The sequence below is a fragment of the Microdochium trichocladiopsis genome (genome assembly GCF_020744255.1).
Source record: "Microdochium trichocladiopsis strain MPI-CAGE-CH-0230 chromosome Unknown B0I36scaffold_3, whole genome shotgun sequence".
NCBI classification, from domain to species: domain Eukaryota; kingdom Fungi; phylum Ascomycota; class Sordariomycetes; order Xylariales; family Microdochiaceae; genus Microdochium; species Microdochium trichocladiopsis.
Window position 1 is genome coordinate 4,408,424 of NW_025763546.1, and position 19,613 is coordinate 4,428,036.

The following is a 19,613-nucleotide window of genomic DNA, read 5'->3' on the forward strand; positions in this document are numbered from 1 at the left end:
GAGAGGAACCATTGCCTGCTGGTGCGGCTGCTTGTTCTAATGCACGGCGGGCTTCCATTGCAGGGAAGGCAAGGCAAGAAGGCAAGGCAAGGGGATGGAGAGAGGTTCAGCTCCCAGAGCACCGGGTCAGCACCGATTCCTCGGGTCCGAGTGGTGCCAGGGGAATCCCAGTGCAAATGGGGGGAGCTAGAGCAGCCAGAGGGTCCAGAGCGAGCGAGCGCCGGCAAACTCGCAGACAATTGCTGGGAATGGACGTGGCAGTATGCAGCTGCTTTTCAAAGAAGCATTGATGTTTAGTTCGCGAGCATTTCGCAGTACTAGCGACGGGGGGGAGGGGGCCTTAATGATCGCTTGAATTGGCCAATCATGGAGCACGATAATGGGATCAGGAAATGGGTCGGTTGATGAGAGCAGCAGAGAATCGTTCACAGCTCGGGTTGTCACGAAATCCACCACCACACAGTACCAGGAGCGGACCTACCCGAGCACGATCGATCCAGGACTTCTAAGGTTAAAATATGCGGTGGGTGACAACGGAGGGTCGGAAAAGGCAAGCAACCGGCCGGAAAAGCAAGAGTACAATTAACCGGATTGCCGGATTTTTCAATGCCGCTGTCAAACAAAGAGATGAACTGAAAGAGCGCGCCCGCCAATGCTAAACTGCACTTGATAACAGGCACAGTAGTTCCTGCATCGGGTGGCGTGGTGGACTACATGCTGTTTCTGCTTCCTTTCCCTCGCCTCGCTGTATGTGTGTGTGTGTGTGTGTGTGTGTGTGTGTGCGTATTCCTGGACTAAGTGGTGATGTTCTTGCTGCCGCCGCACGGATGGATGCTCTGGAAGTGCGGGAAAAAGTAACGAGTGAAGGCCTGCAGCAGGTTTACCACGCCGGCGGACAGCCACCTCGAGAAAAACAACGGAAGTTCGGCTCTCAAGGCGCAACCACCAGCCTACAGGCGCGCGCAACCAAGTGCAAATCAGTAAAGTATGCACCGACGGACGGACGAGTCCTGCACCTCAGCCTCACCCACCCACCCCTTCTCTCACCACGACTTGCAGATCCACCTCGGACTAGTTAGGCGCGCAGCTCATATGCTGGTCCGTCCGGATCGGGAACAAGGCCGCAAGGCGATGATAATCGCGATGGGCGAACTTCACAGGCCAGCCCCAGCCTGATTCGTGGAAAGGGAGCAGACATTGCTTTCGGTGTTGCTCGGAGGCCCGAGATGTGCGAGCTGGTCCCTTTGTGCGGGTAGGTAGCCTCGCCCTCAGCTTTTCTTTCCACTCCCAGCTTTCGCGATTACAGCAACAAGGGTCAGGCAGGGTATGGCAATGTAGCACAGTGAGCTGCGACGCAACAAAAGGGTCGGAGGAGGCAGGCAGGCAGGCAGGCATACAGCCGCCTGTGCGTATGGCGGACCAGCCACAAAGCCAGGTAGATTAGCAGCGAATAATTGAACCACCACAGGCCGTCCTGCATCCGAGGCGCGCGGGATGTCACACACCTGCTCTCTCTTTCACAGCAGAATGTCCCCACTGCTTCTGTGGATGCTGGCGGTGGGGTTGATGAGGGCGCGCTGGCAGATGCACAAGGCACAGGCAAAAAGTATGTGAGCCGGCCCAGTCTTGTCGCGTTGGGTTGACGGAGGCCGCTCCGTCGAGGGAGGCCTTCTGGCTGGCCGGCTGGCTCCCTTGGGTCTAGCCCTGGAATAGCTCGTGGGCACCGGCACGGCAGGGTTGGCGATGACGACGAGATGCAGCAGCGGCAACCGTGGGCTTTCGTCTAGCAAGGATACCTCAGCGTGTGTGATTGGGGGCTAAGCATTTGCCTGGAATGGTCTTTGGGGCGGGTGATCGACCGTGCATTGCACATCCACATCCACATCCACCCATCATCATCCAACGCCCGCCCCGTCGTCGGGGGGTCCAGGCAGGTGGGGGTCCCATCATCATCATCATCATCAGCGCTGCTGCTTTTCTTGGGTGGTATGTGTGGGCTCTCCGGTCCCCGCAAAAGCAACATGGCAGGGAAGAGCAAGGTGCAGCAGCTGAGAATAACGAGACCACGGGCCGCCGCCGCCGGGGGAGAGGCGACGGAAAAGCAAAACGGGCTTGCCCTCTTCATCTAAGCAAGGCGTGCGCGTGCGCGTGCGCGTGCGCGGACCTGGAGCTCCGCATGACTTTTCTTTCTTTTGGGCGCGTTCAGCTTAACTCGGTCTGGCAGGAGAATAATTAGCCGAGCAGGACCACAGGTGGGCAGGCAGGCTGGCTGGCAGGAAGAGGCCGCATTCGAAGCGACCAAGAGACAAATAGATCACAGTGGGTGGGACTTTGGGTTGGGTTTAGGCCCGCCAGGAGCCAGCCAGCGAGCATTGGGGTGCGATGGGCCACGCTGCCTCGGCTGCCTCCGTCTCTGGGCTGGTAGGTAATCCCCAAATCGGTCAATGCCGGCCACAGGTCGCGATGAACCATGAACCACGATGCATGCCCCCTTGTCCTGTGGAGATCTGGCTCTACACGCCCGGATGCCCGGCAGCGCTTCCTGCCCCAGCCGCGAGGCCCTCTTCCCCTCCCGGCGCTAGCGTAATATCTACTCGACTTCGTCGCCTATTTTCCATTCTCTCGCCCGAAAAGGCAGTGTGGGACGTAGACAGGTTGACAGCGGCTAAGATCGATGCACCTGCCATCTGGTCTCCCCGCCTAGACCAGTCCCCTTTGGTAGCTTGGCGCCTGCGGTGAGAACCGCGCTTTTCGATGGGGGTCGGCGATCTGATTGGCAAGGCAAGAAGAGTTGCCTGTCCAGCTGAATGATCGGCCGTCCCGCCTGCCAGATATAGCACACGCAGCGGGGTCTTGGACAAGGACGAAAGTCCGTTGCACGCTACCCCGTCTCTCTACGTAGTTCCGTGATGCCGAGCGCGCTGGGAATGGGGGGTCGAAGGGAGGGAACGCACGATCGGCTTCGTCCCAGCCCTTTATTGCCGACGCCGATGCTCGAGGGTGAGCATCAGTGGGGAGGGCAAGAAGGAAGGTCAGATGGCTGCGGCCGTAAGGACTTCTACCCGTGTCATGGCCATCCGCCAACCAGGGCAACGGCGCGAAACAGATGGGCAGCGAGCGGGACGACAGAGAGGATATTCCTCCGCCGCTCCATCGTTAGAATGATCAGGTGCCAACTCTCGCGCCTGTCATGGCGGCGCCTTGAAACAGCCAGGGAAAGTCAAGAGAAAAAACTGGCATCGTCGCCTTGTATAGTAATCAACCATCGACGGCGGCAAGCCTTGGACGATCCCAAGCAGGTTGTCCGATCGCCTATGCACCGCGCAAGATTTAGGAATATGCCGAAAATGGAGAGATTAGGGGAGAGTCGTTCGCGGCACTCGTGTTGCTGTTCTTGGCCGCCCGTCGTGCAAATGGGGCATTCTACTCAAGATTTGCTCACTAATCAATCTTTCGTCTTTATCAAGCGAGATAGTCGTGCAGCATTCTAATCTGAAGATGTTGATTCCAAAACCACGGGCAGCCAAGAGCTTCGCGCAGAATCTCGCCGGGAGACTGCAGCATCGACAACGTACGGCCGACTTTTGTCCAACCAACCTTGTCTTGGATCGGTCAAGGCGGAGCGCCCGCACGTGTTGTTGTGTGTGGTGGTGTCAACTGGTCTTGTTGCTTGTACTGTGCCAATACTGTGAATTGTTCAAGACTTCATACTGGGTATACGGCCCCTCTCCAGTCTACACATCATCCAGCTCCATTGCTCCACCACTTCAAGACCGGGTGATGCAACGTTTTGGCGATATAGCCTTTCCGTGAGCAGACTGAGGGGAAGGCTGGTTGCGTAAGTGTGCACGGGGCCTCCTCTGTCTGTGACCTTACCTCGCAGCTTTAACCTATTCGTTCGGCTCCCAAAGTCCGCAACAAATCGCATCAAAAAGACTAGCATAAGCGGCGCCGTGGTTTTACTTGGCTTTTATTGTGAGATAGACAGAACAACCAGCTGTAGCCGGAATGTCGAGCCAAACCACAAGCAGACTGTCTGCAATAACCCCATGCTACCCCCTGGATGCCTTGCGGCCCGTCTAAGCCACCATCCCCACTCCACCTGCCTTTCCAGGATCATACCCCGCCCACCTCATCAGGGACTTATATCTCGGCACACCTAGGTCAATGAGTCTGCGAAGTGAGAATTCTACACCGTGCAGTCTTTTCATCCTCTCATGCTGCTACTCAGGAAACATGGCAGAAACATTTGGGGTCGTCGCCGGCTCGCTGGGCGTAGCAGCCCTCTTCAACAGTGCTGTCGATACGTTTGGCTACATCCAGCTCGGCCGCAATTTCAAGCACGACTTCAGCCTCCACCAGCTCAAGCTCGACATTGCCCGCATTCGATTGAGTCGCTGGGGCCAGGCAGTCAGGATCAACGAGGATCCTCGATTCCTAGGCAATCCATCCTCCGCGGACTGGCAGGTACCCGTCATATGCACCATCTTGGGCCAGATTAACGCTCTATTCCTAGAGCTACAAGAAGCGTCCAAGCGATATGAGCAGGCCCCTACGGCAAGCGATACTGGGCGTGTCGTCTGCGTACTACCCGCCGACCTCGACACGCCTGGACGTAGGGTACACGACTTTCTTGCCCGCATCACGAAGCGCCTCGAGAGAACAGGTCCTGGCTGGGTAGACAAGACATACTGGGCTATCTACGACGTGAAGAACTTTGACAAATTGCTCACGACTGTGGTGCAACTTATCGAAAGTCTACACCAGATGGCCCCTCCACCAGCACCGGCGGCTGCTGGCAGCCAGCCTTCCTCGCGGGTGGTGGAATGGGAATTCGAAGAGCTGGATAACGACGCTCCTAGCCTCAAGCTGCTTGAAAACGCCGCTGCTGGTGTCGATAATGTCCTGTATGAGGCGGCCGCCAATAGGATCAAAGAGCAGGCTAGTCATCATAACAGGTTGGGAAACTTGAAATTCACCGAAGATGCCGATGTCCGCGTCGGAGTTGATTGGACTGCGGAGGCTGTGAGGGCAGCGGGTCCCGCCTTCAAGCTGGCATCCACGAGGAATGAAGTTGGCGATGTCACCATGGGGGGAAAGTCAAGACTTCATATCGGGACAAGCTACAAGTAGTCTAAATCTCGGAGTTTCCCTCTGTGAAATTGATAAAGGATCAACCAAGAAATCGCAGGAGCATCTGAATTGCCGTCAGAAGGCCAGGCACAGCCCGGCAAAAGTTCCATGCACGAGTCCCAGCGGGGCAGTGCAAAATCATCAATTTGTAATTCTGTAACATGAGATAAGCTCCTTGCTTCTGGCCGCGGGGCTTGGCACTTGTTGGTTCTCTATTGAATGAAATAGGGGGCTGGGATGTCCACCCCCTGCGTCCTGCGTGTGTGGCAGGGAGTGCCAGTGACATGGGACCCCAACTTGCTAATGGTGGGCAGCTGAACCAACACTTTCTTCCATCACATTTCCCCGCCTGGTTCTGTGCATCTCGAGAGCACGACTTGTTGGCAACATCGCGGCTCCTTGAGGGCGTGATCATCATGACGGACAATCCACCTGGCACGACAAACATCATCCGGGATGTCACGGCAAGTGACAGGGCGAGAGTTCACAATGGCAACAGCTATCACTATCACAACCAGGTTTCTAGCTGGAATTCAGCACAGGCAAAGTTACGACAAAAGTTGCTACGACAAAAGTTGCTAAGGGGCTTGAACACCTGCCCGTACGAAGAGCGAAAGGACATAAACCTCAGACGCGCAAGCGGCACCTGCGAATGGTTCGTCAATCATGAGCGCTTCAACAAATGGCAGGAGGAGACTTCGGCGTTGCTCTGGGTGTCTGCTGACCCCGGCTGCGGCAAGTCCGTGTTGGCGAAGCACCTCATCGACAATGTCTTGCCAAAGTCCAATTCCGAGAGCACGAAAATTTGCTACTTCTTCTTCAAAGACGGCTTTGACGACCAAACGACATCAGAGGGCGCTCTGTGCTGTCTGCTTCATCAACTTTTCACGAAGCAGGAAGATTTGGTCTCCGACAAGCTCTTGGATCTCTTCAAGATCGAGAGAAGTCGATTGTTTAAGTCCTTCCGGCAGCTATGGAAGGTGCTTCAACAAACAGCCACTCTGAACTCGAAGAAGAACCCCAAGTCCACGATCATCTGTGTCGTTGATGCATTAGATGAGTGTAGCAACGCAGGTCCCTTTGCGACAGCGTTGACACAGCTGTACACAGACAACGGTGTTCCTGGCTTGAAGTTCCTGGTCACCAGCCGCCCTTATGACCGGATCCGAGCAGCATTCCGAACGCTCGAGGACACCCAACCGACAATTCATCTGAGCGGAGAAAACGAGGAAGAGGTAGAGAAGATTTCAGAAGAGATCATCCTGGTCATCGGTCAACGCATCCAGCAGATCGGTAGAAAGTTCGGCCTCACCAAGAAAACTCGAAAGGAACTGGTCGATCGTATGTCGAAGGTCGGAAATCGAACGTACCTTTGGGTTCATCTTGTCTTCGCAGACATTGAAGCTGCCAACCCCTTGAGCGTCGACGATTTGAGTAGAAGCGTCGATAAGATGCCCCAAACAGTTGAGGCAGCCTACGACAAGATACTTAGCAGCAGCGGTGATGATACCAAGGTTCAGCGAGTCCTCAAATTCGTCCTCGCAGCCGAAAGGCCTCTCCATATTCGAGAGATGGCAACAGCCCTGGTCTATCTCAGCACATCGCACCGAAACTTCGCAGACCTTGAGCGCAGCCTCTTGGAAGATAAAGTTATTGTCGAATCTTTAAGGGAGGTTTGTGGGTTGTTCGTTGTCGTTGTCGACCATCATGTCCATCTCCTGCACCAAACAGCCAGAGAGTTTCTATTACGACCTACGAGATCAAAGGAGTTGTCCGCCCGCAAACCGTCCAAGTCAATGCAACTTCCCTGGAGGCATTCATTTGATCTTGAGCAGTCACATGCTCTGATTTCCAGAGTTTGTGTGGGATACCTCTTGCTCATCGAGTCCGAGCAAATAGACACGAACGCCGAGGGCTGGCGGGAAAGGAATCATCTGGAGTTCCACTTGCTCGATTACGCTGCAGAGCATTGGACGACGCATTACCGCCAATCAGAGACCAAAGCCGGCCCCGAGCTGGTGGCTGCTGCCCAAATCCTTTGCATGCATCAGCGGCGTACTTGCCAGGTTTGGCTCACGTATCACAAACCAACAGCACACATGGAGACTTCGGCCCTCAGCAACCAAAACCCTGATGGCTTGATGATTGCAGCGCACTTTGGCCTGGCGACTTTGGTGCGTCCTATGCTCCTAGCAGAAAAGAGCTTACCAGTGAGACTGGCACCTCGAAAGGCAAGAACCTCGCCGCCACAGTCCAGGGGCACACGATCAAGCCAAACTACCTCAGAATCCGGGCAATACCAAGCTACCACGGCGCTGATCAATCGGCAAGACAGCTTCGGACGAAGCGCGCTATGGCATGCTGCCTGCCGTGGACATAGCAACGTTGTGAAAGTTCTCCTTGAATGCCACGCTGAATCAGACGCATCAGTTACGGAGCTGGACGCACCTCTAAAGGCGGCTGCGATGTGTGGAAATAGGTCGATTATCAAGCAACTCCTCAAACATGGTGCGCAATCTGTGAACCCAGCCCTATACGCAGCTGCAGAGTGTGGCCATCACGATTGCGTCAAGCTCTTGCTCAAACGTGGTGGTCAGGTGGACTGGGCCGATAAGTCTGGTCGCACGGCGCTGATGGCTGCTGTTGAGGAAGATCACAAGAAAGTTGTCACGCAGCTTCTTGACGCTGGTGCTCAGATTGATGCTGTGGATAGAGGAGGCTACACTGCTCTGCTGCTCGCTTCTCAGCATTTTCGCAGAGAAATCCTCGCACAATTGCTTGAACATGGTGCCTCGACTGAGGTCCGCAACAGCCGCGGCTTTACAGCTCTGATGCTTTGTTCTTTTGTAGGTCACCGAGCGGCCGTGGCGGAGCTCCTACTCCATGACGCTCAGACTGAAGCGACAAACAACAATGGCGATACAGCTTTGCTATTGGCCGCAGAGCGGGGTGAGGGGGTGATCATCGATGACCTTGTTGAAGCTGGAGCCAACATCGAAGCCACTAATCACGATGGCAATACCGCCCTGATTGAGGCGGCGAGTCGTAGAAGGTTCTGGGTTGTTAAGGTTCTTTTGCAGCGCGGTGCAAATGTTAACGCCAGGAATAATACGGGGCGGACAGCGTTGATAGTAGCTGCCGCTTCTGGCTTGCGGAAAAACGTCGAGGGGCTACTGAAACACGGTGCTGACATCCATGCTCGCGATTTTGGTGGCCAAACAGCTATATCGCAAGCTCAAGCAGGGAGCCACTACACCACCATAAGGGAGCTGCTAGCTTGGGAAGCTAAAATGCCCAGCTGAGCCGATATGTTCTGATGGCCATGATCGTGGGCTCTCTGAAAATACTGAGCAATTGCTGATGGAATATGCGAGGGCGGTGTCGGTCGCGTTGTAGTTTTAGGTTCATCACTGACTTCTAATCACGAGCTTTTCTTCTTGTTTCACATTTTTTATTCTGGCAGAGTCTATAGCATCATAGTAAGTACTATTCTGATTCTGACTCTGATATGAATTTCCCACCGTGCAATCTACCCGGAGCAGAATACTTTTCCTTGGAGAGGATTCTCGCACATTCAAGTTTACGGGCGCCTTTAAGGGGCAGTGAATCTAGTAGAATCACAAGCAGGCACAATCATATTTCTCACCATTCTTTGGCACTGTCAAGGGCCAAGGATCTATCTGCACCCTTGAGTTATGACATTCAATGACATCAGGCATTCGGCCCGTATCTTGATTGGGCCATGAAGAATCATTCTTAAACTAGAGTATCTATCTTTGGCTGACAAGAGTTTCGGGTATTGGCGTCTTGATTCGGTCTATAACCGGGGCTCATGGCGCCTAGGCATGGAACTGCCAATGCTAGAATCTGAGATGTCCTAAAGCAAGACCTGCCTAGCGAACTCTATATATGTATATGTGACTGATAGACGTGGGAAGAACATCCTTTATTGAAAGTCTGTGACAATCAGACCTCGTGAATTGATTATCTCGACGCTCGTAAGGCAGATAGAAACACATGCTAAACTAGCAGATCGCCTGCCGATCCTCCTCCCTATCCAGATTCTCCAAGTCTTCTCGCAGGATAGCCTCAATCTCCAGCTGCGACAGTGCCTCTTGCGTAGCCAGTGAATTCTCAAGCACGCTGAGCGTGTTTGTGCTGTGATCAGCTGCAGCAGTCAGCAGCTTACGATTGCGTGGACAGGTCATTCCGCCAAAGCTCGGCCGCGATGCCCTGAGGATGACCTTGTTCTGTCCCGTCGAATCGTGTGGACGTTGGTAGACCAGCTCTTTCGCTTTGGCATATCGCCCCGTCAAGCGTCGCACCATTTGCAGATTCGACACGGGTTCCATAAAGTGTGGCGGTAATCGGCCTTCCGCCCCGAGATCTACCTTTTTGAACTGCGACCCATGAGGTTTGACCTTGACGTGGTTATAGGAGTCTAGGTCGCCTGCCTTCTCCACGACCAACTCGGTTTGCAACACCGAATATCTCTGCTCATCAGTGCAGATCGACGTGGTGTGGTCCGGGCGCCTGTACTCCAAGCACACGGCGTTGATTATGGCGTAGGTTGCTGTCAAGTATGAGTCCTTGAGCAACTCTGCCCAGTCGTTGGCCTTTGTCTCGAGCTCGATGACACTTTCGCAGTTCTCGTGCAAGAATGCGGCCTGGAAGCCCGCGTCCGTCAGGCCAGTGTGGTCTAAGACGTCAAGAACTGACGAGACCAGTCGCCCAACAAGTGGGCGCTCGAGATAGTGCTTGTTCCAAAACTCAAAGACTGCATCGTTGGACTCGATCTCCAGGGCCTTTTTGAAATCCAGTCCCCATTTCGTACTTGCCCAACCCGGTACTTGGCGCTCGAGAAGCTCCATGACCGGCTCTTTCAATAGCAGCTCTTTGAGTGGCACTCTTCGTGCATTGCCAGTGCAGTTGCTGATCTCAACGCCATAGTAACTGTTGAGGATCCCTGGATTTGCACGTTCCGGATTCGAACTCCATTTCTGCCACGCACTCTCCTTGACAGTCGTCTCAGGGAGCCGCTTCGTCTGGCCTTCGATTTGGAGAACCACGAACCCCTGAGCCGCCACTTGCAACGACATCGCAAGGCCGTCGAATTTCCATCTGGAGGGCCTCGGTCCTGCCTCTCTGATCTTGTCGTTGTAGTTCATCTCATACTCTTGAAGACTGAACGTGCATCCGTGGTTGACAGACATGTTTGTTCCAATGAGAAGTTTGTCATCCAAGGCCATGGTCAGATTCTCGCGCGACCCTGAAAAGAATCGTGACAAGCGGCGACGCTGCTCCTCCTGCCAGCTATACCAGTGGCACTTTACTACCCGGGAACCGGAAGACCCAGCTCTGTCGGGAACTCGGCGGATGCATCCCTTTGACACGACATATTTCTTGACGCGAGGGTTCCGGATGCCTGATTGCTGATGGTCTGTTAGCTCTGCAGACACCGGGCCCCAAATATCGGCGAGCGCACGGATTGTCGTCAGTATCGACAGGGGCTTCAGAAACCGGGCTTCACGAGGTCTGGGCGGGCCGGCGCCGTTGAAAATGGTGAAGGTCCAGACACTTCTGGTATCGAGGAACCCGTTCAGGCAAGCAAGGCTGCGCAAGGTACATTCGAAACCGAGCACACCGGCTACATTGGCGCTGATACGCTCGATCGTTCGGCCGAAATACTCAATGTCGAAGCGAGAACCATGCGATCCGGCATAGCACACCAGACCCAGGTCTAGGAAGTACGTCAGAACCCTGCACGCCTCTGGAATGTTGGAGGGCATGGCACGAACTCTCCAGCCCATCATGTCGCACAGCTCTTGCAGGACCGGCAAGATGAGGCGCGATATGTTCTCTTCAGTCTCCTCACGAGCCACAGAGATCGAGGCGAGGAGGGTCTCGGTGATTTTGACGAGAATAGTTCTTGGTATCTCGACAACCTCAGCTGTGTCATTGTCCCGTAGCACCAGAATGCTAAAGAAGTCTGTACAGAACTTCCACGAGACCAGATGGTTGAACCTATCCAGGACAGACTGAAAAATAGCATATGAATGGCACAGGCTCAAAGCCAGCCGGGCTTGTGCAGAGGCTGCATGCTCGCCTTGGACGTCGAGCAGGAACTCGTAAAGCCAGGATGGAGCCGCGGACTCTGGGACCGCGTTCAGAAGGTTGCTCAAGATGGTATTTGCATCAGCCGTCCATCCGACATCATAACCTCCTGTCTGCCGGTTGAACTCCGAAGTGGTCACAACAGTATGCTCGAGAGATTGTAGGGCTGCAAAATGGGCCTCTGGAGCGACAATGTGGGTATCCGCATCAAAGTTGCCCTTCTCAGCGAGCTCCTGCCACTTTCTGACCGTCTGAAATGCCTCCTCATCGGTGAAAAACGATGCTTCGGCTGGAACGACGCTTTCTGATGGGTTTGACTCCTCTGACGAGGCCGGACCCAGGCGCATTATGAAGTGGATGGATGCCTCCTTGCCGATATCATAGTCGCTCAAGGTCCGGCCCTCGGTCAGTTGTTTGCCGCCATATATGAGTCGCCCGTCGATTCTTGGGTCTCCTTCATGCTCTCGAATCTTCTGAATCACGCGTTCGACTGTATCGAAATGGTCCACTTCGAGGGTGATGGTTTTACCCGTCACTACCGAGATTGGCTTAGTCCATCTGCTTTCCAGTACTTTTGCATTCCTGCAGGGGCGACGGGAGACTTACATGTCTTGATGAAGACCTGCATCTTGTGCTAATACGTGTAGACCCCTTAGAACATCGAGCGCATGCCAGCACAGAAGAGTGGACACAGCAGATTTGAGATTGTAGAGAAATGAGGGAAATATCTTCACACCCGGAGCCTTGCGCAACAGATGTGTTCAGCTCGGATTTTGGTGTGCCACCATGCATGGGGCTGTGTTCAGAGCTGGACGTGCATACTGGGCTGGGCCGGGCTGGGGCTTAGCTCACACCCAGACAGAGCCTTGCACGCCAAACATTGTTCAGCTCAGATTCCGGTGTGCCTTGGGCTGTGCGGGGGCTTAGGCCCTCTTGCCCAATCACAGAAGACTACACAAGTACTTTGCATTGCGTCGCAAATCATGAACGTCTCATCGATGCAGGTGGAGAATTCGAGGAAAATGGGGAAAACGTTGCCTGGCCGAGACTTTTCTGACAAGACATCAATGAACGCGTTATATGTTGGGAGTTGAACATGGTTGAGCATGAAAGATTGAATACCTGAGCTTTAGGTAAGGAAAAGAAATGGTATATTTGGCTTGCGTATAAAAGAAACGAAGCAGAAACTCAACAAGCTTTTATTAGCTCAACATAACAACAAGCACAGACTCGAGTCTACAACCAATCTAAACCGCATCACCCAGCCCGACGAAGAAAAAGGGCAAGACACCAACAAAGTTCACAACTCCACTGATCCAGAACTTGGTGCCAAGAGTGTTGGAGCCCGCACTCGTAGCCGTAGGAGGGACACGCACGCCAGGCTGATACCTGAAGATGAGCGTGTAGAAGAGACCGCCGATGTTGCCGCCAGCGCCGACCAGGCCGGCAACGGCTCCGATGTTCTTGGGCCGCAGGTGGCCGTACACGGCGTAGCAGGCACCGTTGGCAGCGAAGCCGGTGGTGGCAATCAGGACAATGAAGCCGATGACGCCGCCCAGCGTGGCGTTGCTGTAGTTGATGTACATGCCGAGCCCGATCATGGCCACGCCCTGGGACAGCGCGGTGCCGAGCAGCCACCATACCTTGGCCTTGAGGCCGAAGCGCGAGTACAGCATGTCGGCAATGATGCCGCCGACGGGACGGGCAAAGATGTTGAGGAGACCGTAGGTGGAAGCAGCGTAGGCGGCGTCGACGTGATTGAAGGTGCTGCTGGCAAAGAGAGTGTTGATCAAGCCAGGCAGACCGGCATCCAGGGCAGTCTCGAGGCCAAAAGTGAGAAGGTAGCATACGAAGCACATCCACACGCGCAGATCGGCGAGGATGGGAAGGAGTGTCTTCAGAGTCAGTGGTTCCGACTGAGCAATATCAACACTCGCAACCATGTTGGATGCAGTAGGATCTGACCTGCCGTGGTGCTGGGAACCAAGAGGGGGAACGGGTGCCTTCTCCTTGTCCGAGTCGATTCTCTCCTGAGCAGCCATCTCATCGGCATCGAGGTTGACGGGCTGGCCTTGAAGTACGGCAACGGTGGAGCCGCTGAGTTGATGGCGGTTGGCCCACTTGCCCGCCGGATGGTCCCGACCAAGCAAGAGGACCATGCCTGCCACGAGGAGAAGGCATGGGACCGGGACAGATGGGAAGCATACACGCCACGCCATGTGAGGGCTCAGGCCGCTGTGGATAAATCGCTCGTACAAGCCAATCATGACGGCGACGGTTACACCACCACCGAGATCTGTAATATGTGTAAGTCTTTGAATTCATCATGAGAGAGACAAAAGCAACTTACTGCCCCAACCGCCAGCAAAGGCATTGGCTGTTCCGACGATGCTCTTGTCGAAGAATGTTGTGGTCCAGGCCTGGGTAGGAACGAACGTGCCACCAAGGATAGAGATGAAGAAGCGAACGGCCTCGAGCTGCCCGATGTTGGTGACGAGAGCAGCAAGGCCAGACGGGATGGCACCGAGAATCAGCAGACCAGCCATGACCTTGCGGGGCCCATAACGGTCACAAGCGGGCCCGGCAATGAGACGCACAATGGCAGTGCCTCCAAGGGCGGCCAGGTTGGAGTTGACAACCTCAGCCGGAGAAAGACCAAGGTCGTCTCGGACAGCCTCGGGAACCAGCGGCGAGAAGGCAAACCAAGAAAGGAAGGCAACGAAGAAGCCCAGCGTGGCGAGCCAGAAGGTGGTCGAGTACATGTCCCAGAAGCGGAAGATGGGGAAAGTAAAACTCTTGCCGTTTAGGGGGTTGACTTCGGCTTTCTTCCACAGCGACGACCATTGGAACTTGTGTTCGCCGGTCTGGCCGGGGTGGGAGTTGGCGATTTCTCGCTCCATTGCTGATTCTCTCGAGCTGTTCGTGCCTGGTTGCGATGCTACAGGCTCCTTGTCGGAGGCATCTGCATATGACGGCATTGCGCAAACGACGTGACCAACAGAGTGTTAGAAAGGAGTTGCCGGATAACGTGGAAAGACCACCAGGAAGAAGGCTGCTGAGTGATGTTCGCTGTCGCTGGCGCACCGAAGTTGATGGACGGAACTGAACAGCAAAAGATAGTCTATATACAAGAGGCCAAAACAGGCATTTTCCTATGAGTGGGTTCTCAATGGCAATGGCATGAATTGGCTCGGAGATGCAAAAACCACTTTGCTCAGGTCCAGGCCATGCCTGTCGAGCACTGGCAGCTGAAGAAGGGACGCCGCGCGGGATAGAACGAGTACGCACAGAAGGGGTGTCTGTGACTCCGGTGCGGCCGCAGATAAGCAGGGCAGATCTTGTCTCTACACAGACGGCCACCCCGGGCCTGTAAAGTTCTACGCAGACGGCCCCCCGTGGTGCCTGCGTGTTGGCTGTGCAGATTGTATCGAGCCGAGTATGTGAAGACGAGCGATGGCGACCGACACACACGCCCCCCTCAGATCCGCACTGCGAGCTTATCGCCAATGACCTGCCGGGACATCCAGGAACGGGCCGCAAGACGCCAGATTCGATTTCTCCGCGGAGTCCAAGGGGCCCCCCATGGGGAGGCTGGAGAGATAAGGGGCGGTTTTGTCTGGAGCCAGTCTGTCGGGTTCGGCGTCCGTGTGGTCTGTTGTGTGCTGGTGGAGGTTTGGGCTGACGTGGGCCCCGGGCTTATCTTTTTTTGTGTGGCGCTTTTTGGTGCGCTGATAAGAGGAGATAAAGTAGGCCAGTAGTATAACACCTAATCCCAACCTAATGCATTGTCTGCAGGGGTGTGCTACGTGAGACACGGGGGGGGGTTGCAAGAAAAAGATAAGGAATTTCGACTGTTGAGTGGCCACATGGCTGCTATTGTCTGGAATCTGGGAGATCCAGGCTTGGCTGTCCGAATAGTGACGTCGCTGTGCTGTGATGGCTGATAGCCGTACAGCAAACTATCGACGATGATGCAGAAGAGAGCAAAGAGGGAGATAGGGGGTCGACGAATCTTGTGCAGTTTGTGCAAGCGTCTGGATGTCTGTCTGAAGAAGTTCAACTTCACTCCAATGTAGGAGGGGGGAAAGAGAGAGAGATGTGACGAACGTGACAAAATGGGACATAATTCGTACTATTTACAATGTGCATGTACTCTCATAATCTCAAATACCATACCAAACGCTTTGTATCATCCTGTACCAACAGCCAACAGCCAATATTACGCCTTGCGAAGCCCAGCCATGTAAGAGATATCACGTGCAAGGTCTACCGACCTACAGCCTCCTACCAATCCAAATCAGCGCCACCACCACACATACTTTTGGCCGCAGCCTCGGGCGGTGGAGGAGTCGCTTGGCGACCCATCTCGGCATGCACTTTGTGACGATTCTCCTCCATCTTATCCGCCGGCAGCCGCTTAGCAATCTCGACCCCATTGGCGTCAGCCCCTAGCTTCTCCGCCTCCTCCTTGGCCTTGCGTAGCATCCACTTCTCCGTCGAGAGCACCGCGTCCAGCGCATCCGTTGGCGGGAGCTTGAGCAGGATCGTGTCGCCCTCCTCGTCCGCCTTGGCCTCAAAGGTCATGATAGAGTAGTCCGCGTCCGAGCAGCTACCGCCCCCGTTCTCCTGGTCCGAGCCTAGCAGGTAGTTGCGCTTGTGTAGAGGACACGACACGTACTCGCGTCCTTTGTCGTCCTCGCCGACGAGTCCATCAGCCAACACAAAGGCGCGGCGGTGGGGACACATGTTCTGGGACGCTCGTAACCCGCGACCAGGGATGTTCCACACTGCCAGCTGCACGTCGCCGTACTTGATGGTGACAGACGTGGGCGAGTCGGCCTGGCGGTCCAGCTCCGAGAGCTTGCACACAGAGCGCCACTCCCAGGGCGCGTCTTGGGCCACGTCTCGCACGTTCATGTGCAAAGGCGAGTTGTCCACAGGCCAGTCGGCGGGACGGTTCTGCAGCCGCTCGCTGAGGAGCTCCGAGACGTTCTGTGTCTCGTCTGTATTGGCAAACTGCCTGAACGCCTTTCTGCGCTCCTTGCTGTTGACGACGTTGGTCCATTCGCAGTGGTAGGTACCGACAAGCGTCTCCATCTCATTCTCCAGCTCCTCGCAGATGCCGAGAGAATCGTTGACGACGACATCCTTGATGGCCTTGAGACCACCCGGGTATCTCTCAATCCACCGTGCCGTACGCTCCAGCTTGTCAGCGGAGCGGATGTAGAAGATGAGGAAGCGGTCGAGGACTCTGATGGCCTCGCGCTTGGTCACGTCCTCGACAATCAGCTCTGCGTGCCGTGGCTTTGCGCCACCGTTGCCCCCAACAAAGACGTTCCACCCCTTGGGCGTGGCAATCAGCCCAAAGTCTTTGCTCTGGGCCTCGGCGCACTCGCGCACACAGCCAGACACGCCACCCTTGAACTTGTGTGGTGCACGTAGTCCCTTGTAGCGCTGCTCGAGCTCGACCGCCAGCCCGACAGAGTCACCCAGGCCGTAGCGACACCACGTGCTGCCCACGCACGACTTGACGGTCCGGAGCGCCTTGCCGTAAGCGTGTCCGCTCTCGAACCCGGCAGCCACCAGCTTCTCCCAGATCTGCGGGAGGTCTTGCTTCTTGGCGCCAAACAGGTCAATGCGCTGGCCGCCGGTGATCTTGGTGTATAGCCCATACTCGGTAGCAACCTCTCCCAGGACCTTGAGTCCCTGGGGAGTTACTTCGCCGCCTGCTAAGCGGGGTACCACAGAGTAGGTTCCGTCACGCTGCATGTTGGCGAGATACCTGTCGTTGGTGTCTTGTGTCTGTCGCAGCGATGGCTCCATGATCCACTGATTGTAGAGAGAACTGAGGATGGAGCCGACGGCAGGCCGGCAGATCTCGCAGCCTAGGCTGTCGGGCTTCTTGCCCGCGGCGCGCATGATGCTGGTGAAGTCTTTGAGTTTCTTGAACTTGACGATCTGGTACAGGTCCTGGCGCGAATGGGCAAAGTCTTTGCAGATGTGGTTGGACACCTCGACGCCGGCGTCCTTGAGCGCGCGGTTGAAGATGCTTGTGGCCAGAGGGATACAGCCTCCGCAGCCGGTGCCGCACTTGGTCGTCGACTTCATCTCGCCAAACGAGTGGATGCCCCCGGACTTGACACACTTGACCACAGCACCCTTGGTGACATTGTGGCAGCTGCAAATCTGGGCATCGTCGGGCAGGTCGTCGCCTTCTTCCTCGCCCTCCTTCTTGGCGCCGATGATGAACTCGGCCGGTGCCTTATCAATGCTCGTGCCCTTGTTACACAGAGCAACCAGCTTGACAAAGTCCTTGACGTCCCCGACCATCATGCCGCCGAGGATGTGCTTGCCGTCAGCAGTGAAGATGTATTTCTTGTATACGTCGGAGAACGGGTCTCGATAGATCAGGGATTTGACCTTTTTCCTGATCTGTTCAGGAGAGAGCTTTGTGTCGCCTTTACGGCCTCTTGTTGTACCACCGGGCAGAGGCTTGCTGATTTTGCCCTGGTCGGCGAAGAAGTCACCAAAAGAGGCAACGTCGACGCCCATGAGCTTCAGCTTTGTGCTCACGTCGGGCTCTTTCAAGTCTCGCAGCTGGTGGTGCGGGCCCTCTGTCAGATTGAAAGCCAAGACATCGGCCATTTCGATGCCGGGCGCAATCAAGCCAAAGGTCTGGCCTAGGAAGTTGGCACACTCGCCGATGGCGTAGATGTTGTCCAGGTTTGTGCGGAGCTTGGTGTCGACAACGAAGCCGCCGCCCCTTGCCGCCACAGTAAGCGGGGTTGACTTGGAAAGATCGTCTCGCGGGTTAATGCCGACGGCAAAAGTGACCATGTCGATATCATAGGGCTCGTCTGGGTTGCCGTCCTTGCCCTCAAGCATGAGACCGGTGACGCGCTCCTCGGCATCGCACAGCAAGCTGCGCACGCGAGCTTGCAGAAGCACCTCGACACCGAGGGCCCTGACTTTTTCGAGGACCAGTGTGCCGCCTTCGCGATCAAGCTGGCGGCTCAGAACCCATTGGTTGCGTTCCACCAGGACCACCTGCTCGACTTCTTCCAAGTCCAAGAGGGCCTTGGCTGCCTCAAGGCCCAAAAGGCCGCCGCCAATGACGGCCGCCCTGCGAATCGGACGTCCGAGTGTCTTGGGTGCATCCACGGCATAGCCGATCACGTCGTTCAGATCCTTGATAGTTCTGTAGACGAAGGCACCCTTGGTCTTGAAGAACCTTTCACGGGTGATGTAAGGGGGCAGTGCCGCATCAGAGCCTGTGGCGAGAATGCACTCATCGTAAGCAAACTCGATCCCCTTTTGTGTCGTCAGGGTCTTTGCCTCGGCGTTGATGGCAGTGACAGCATCAGAGGTGTGGTAGGTGAGCTTGCCCTTGGCGTGGGACGAGTACCACTCGAGGGGGTTGAGGTACAGTGCTTCGATGGAGCGGTTGGTAAAGTACTGGGTAAGGCCCACACGATTGTACGCGATATGGGGCTCCTCGCCAAAGACGACGACCTCCCACTCGTCCCGGCCGCCCTCCAGGTCGTACTTGAGCAGCTTCTCGACAAAGGCAATGCCAACCATGCCCAAGCCGACGACGGCGGCACGCTTCTTGGTGCCCTTCTCGGGCTGTGCCTCTTCAGGGGTGGTGGCCCGGGTCATGACGGGGTTTTCCTGGTCTGGCTCTGAGGAAGTCGTGGAACGCGACTGGGCGTCCACAGGGATGTCTGCTAGGTTGGGTGCCTCTGTAGGCGCGGCCATGTCTGCCGATTCTGCCATGGTTGGCAGGAAAGTTGTGGTAGTGTCTGTGGTGAAGAGCTTGTGTGGTCAAGACTCAAACCTGCACTGATCGAGTTTATTGAGAGACAATAAACCGAGGACAATCAGCTGAACCGATTTGCCATTTGACGGGGGCTTCGAGTGGCAATGAGCTGGATTCTGCAGACAATCTCGATTCTGTCACATCCCAACAGCCATTATCATGAGATATCGCATAAGCGCGCGAAAAGGCTGTCTGGTCTAGTCCTTGTCGAGATGCTGGTTTTCCCGGGGAGATGCGAATATCAAAACGGCCCGGAGAAGAGCGCCCGCGGATGTCTGCAGGCAGTGGCTGGATTTGGGGGTCACACAAGCTCGGGTGAGACGGGCCAGACTGGCGAGTGTGGTTGTTTGGCTATCCGGGGCGTATGATTCGGCAGACTTGATCGGTTGCAAAGTTCGCCCCAGAGGTGTCGACGGAGTTTGCCGCCGGCTTCTGCCTCTTTAGAGTTCAGTCGTTCAGCTTTGCTGTGCCTGCGATAAGACACGTTGTTGCTGAAACCACGTTCTAGATCAAATACCCCGTCCCGCTCGCTGTACCATGGCCTTTG

At 55.5% G+C, this 19,613-nt stretch overlaps 5 protein-coding genes across 5 annotated transcripts; 2 read left to right on the top strand and 3 right to left on the bottom strand.

Annotated features, from left to right (window-relative positions):
* Window positions 1–4,184: 4,184 nt before the first annotated feature.
* B0I36DRAFT_319492 (prion-inhibition and propagation-domain-containing protein) lies at window positions 4,185–5,247 on the top strand. Its single transcript, XM_046153424.1, has one exon. It carries the CDS (start codon window positions 4,237–4,239, stop codon window positions 5,131–5,133), a length of 897 nt encoding a protein of 298 aa, XP_046016073.1. The 5' UTR covers window positions 4,185–4,236; the 3' UTR covers window positions 5,134–5,247.
* A 225-nt stretch (window positions 5,248–5,472) lies between these two features.
* On the top strand, window positions 5,473–8,610 carry B0I36DRAFT_319493 (ankyrin repeat-containing domain protein). The gene has a single exon (XM_046153425.1). The coding sequence runs from the start codon at window positions 5,550–5,552 to the stop codon at window positions 8,433–8,435; it is 2,886 nt and encodes a 961-aa protein (XP_046016074.1). The 5' UTR covers window positions 5,473–5,549; the 3' UTR covers window positions 8,436–8,610.
* Window positions 8,611–9,158: 548 nt separating this feature from the next.
* B0I36DRAFT_347689 (uncharacterized protein) lies at window positions 9,159–12,128 on the bottom strand (the record flags this gene model as incomplete). Its single annotated transcript, XM_046156593.1, has 2 exons — window positions 9,159–11,360; window positions 12,102–12,128. 2 exons carry the CDS (start codon window positions 12,126–12,128, stop codon window positions 9,159–9,161), a joined length of 2,229 nt encoding a protein of 742 aa, XP_046016075.1.
* A 366-nt stretch (window positions 12,129–12,494) lies between these two features.
* On the bottom strand, window positions 12,495–14,147 carry B0I36DRAFT_239247 (major facilitator superfamily domain-containing protein; the record flags this gene model as incomplete). The annotated part of the gene is made up of 2 exons (XM_046149677.1): window positions 12,495–13,543; window positions 13,598–14,147. 2 exons carry the CDS (start codon window positions 14,145–14,147, stop codon window positions 12,495–12,497), a joined length of 1,599 nt encoding a protein of 532 aa, XP_046016076.1.
* Window positions 14,148–15,531: 1,384 nt separating this feature from the next.
* Window positions 15,532–18,906, bottom strand: B0I36DRAFT_239778 (putative nitrite reductase; the record flags this gene model as incomplete). Its single annotated transcript, XM_046149716.1, has 1 exon — window positions 15,532–18,906. The coding sequence occupies one exon, from the start codon at window positions 18,904–18,906 to the stop codon at window positions 15,532–15,534; it is 3,375 nt and encodes a 1,124-aa protein (XP_046016077.1).
* Between the last annotated feature and the right edge of the window lie 707 nt (window positions 18,907–19,613).

Excerpts from the sequence above, each read along its gene's own strand:
- B0I36DRAFT_319493 (XM_046153425.1), top strand. The coding sequence starts at position 5,550 with ATGACGGACAATCCACCTGGCACGACAAACATCATCCGGGATGTCACG.
- B0I36DRAFT_319492 (XM_046153424.1), top strand. The coding sequence starts at position 4,237 with ATGGCAGAAACATTTGGGGTCGTCGCCGGCTCGCTGGGCGTAGCAGCC.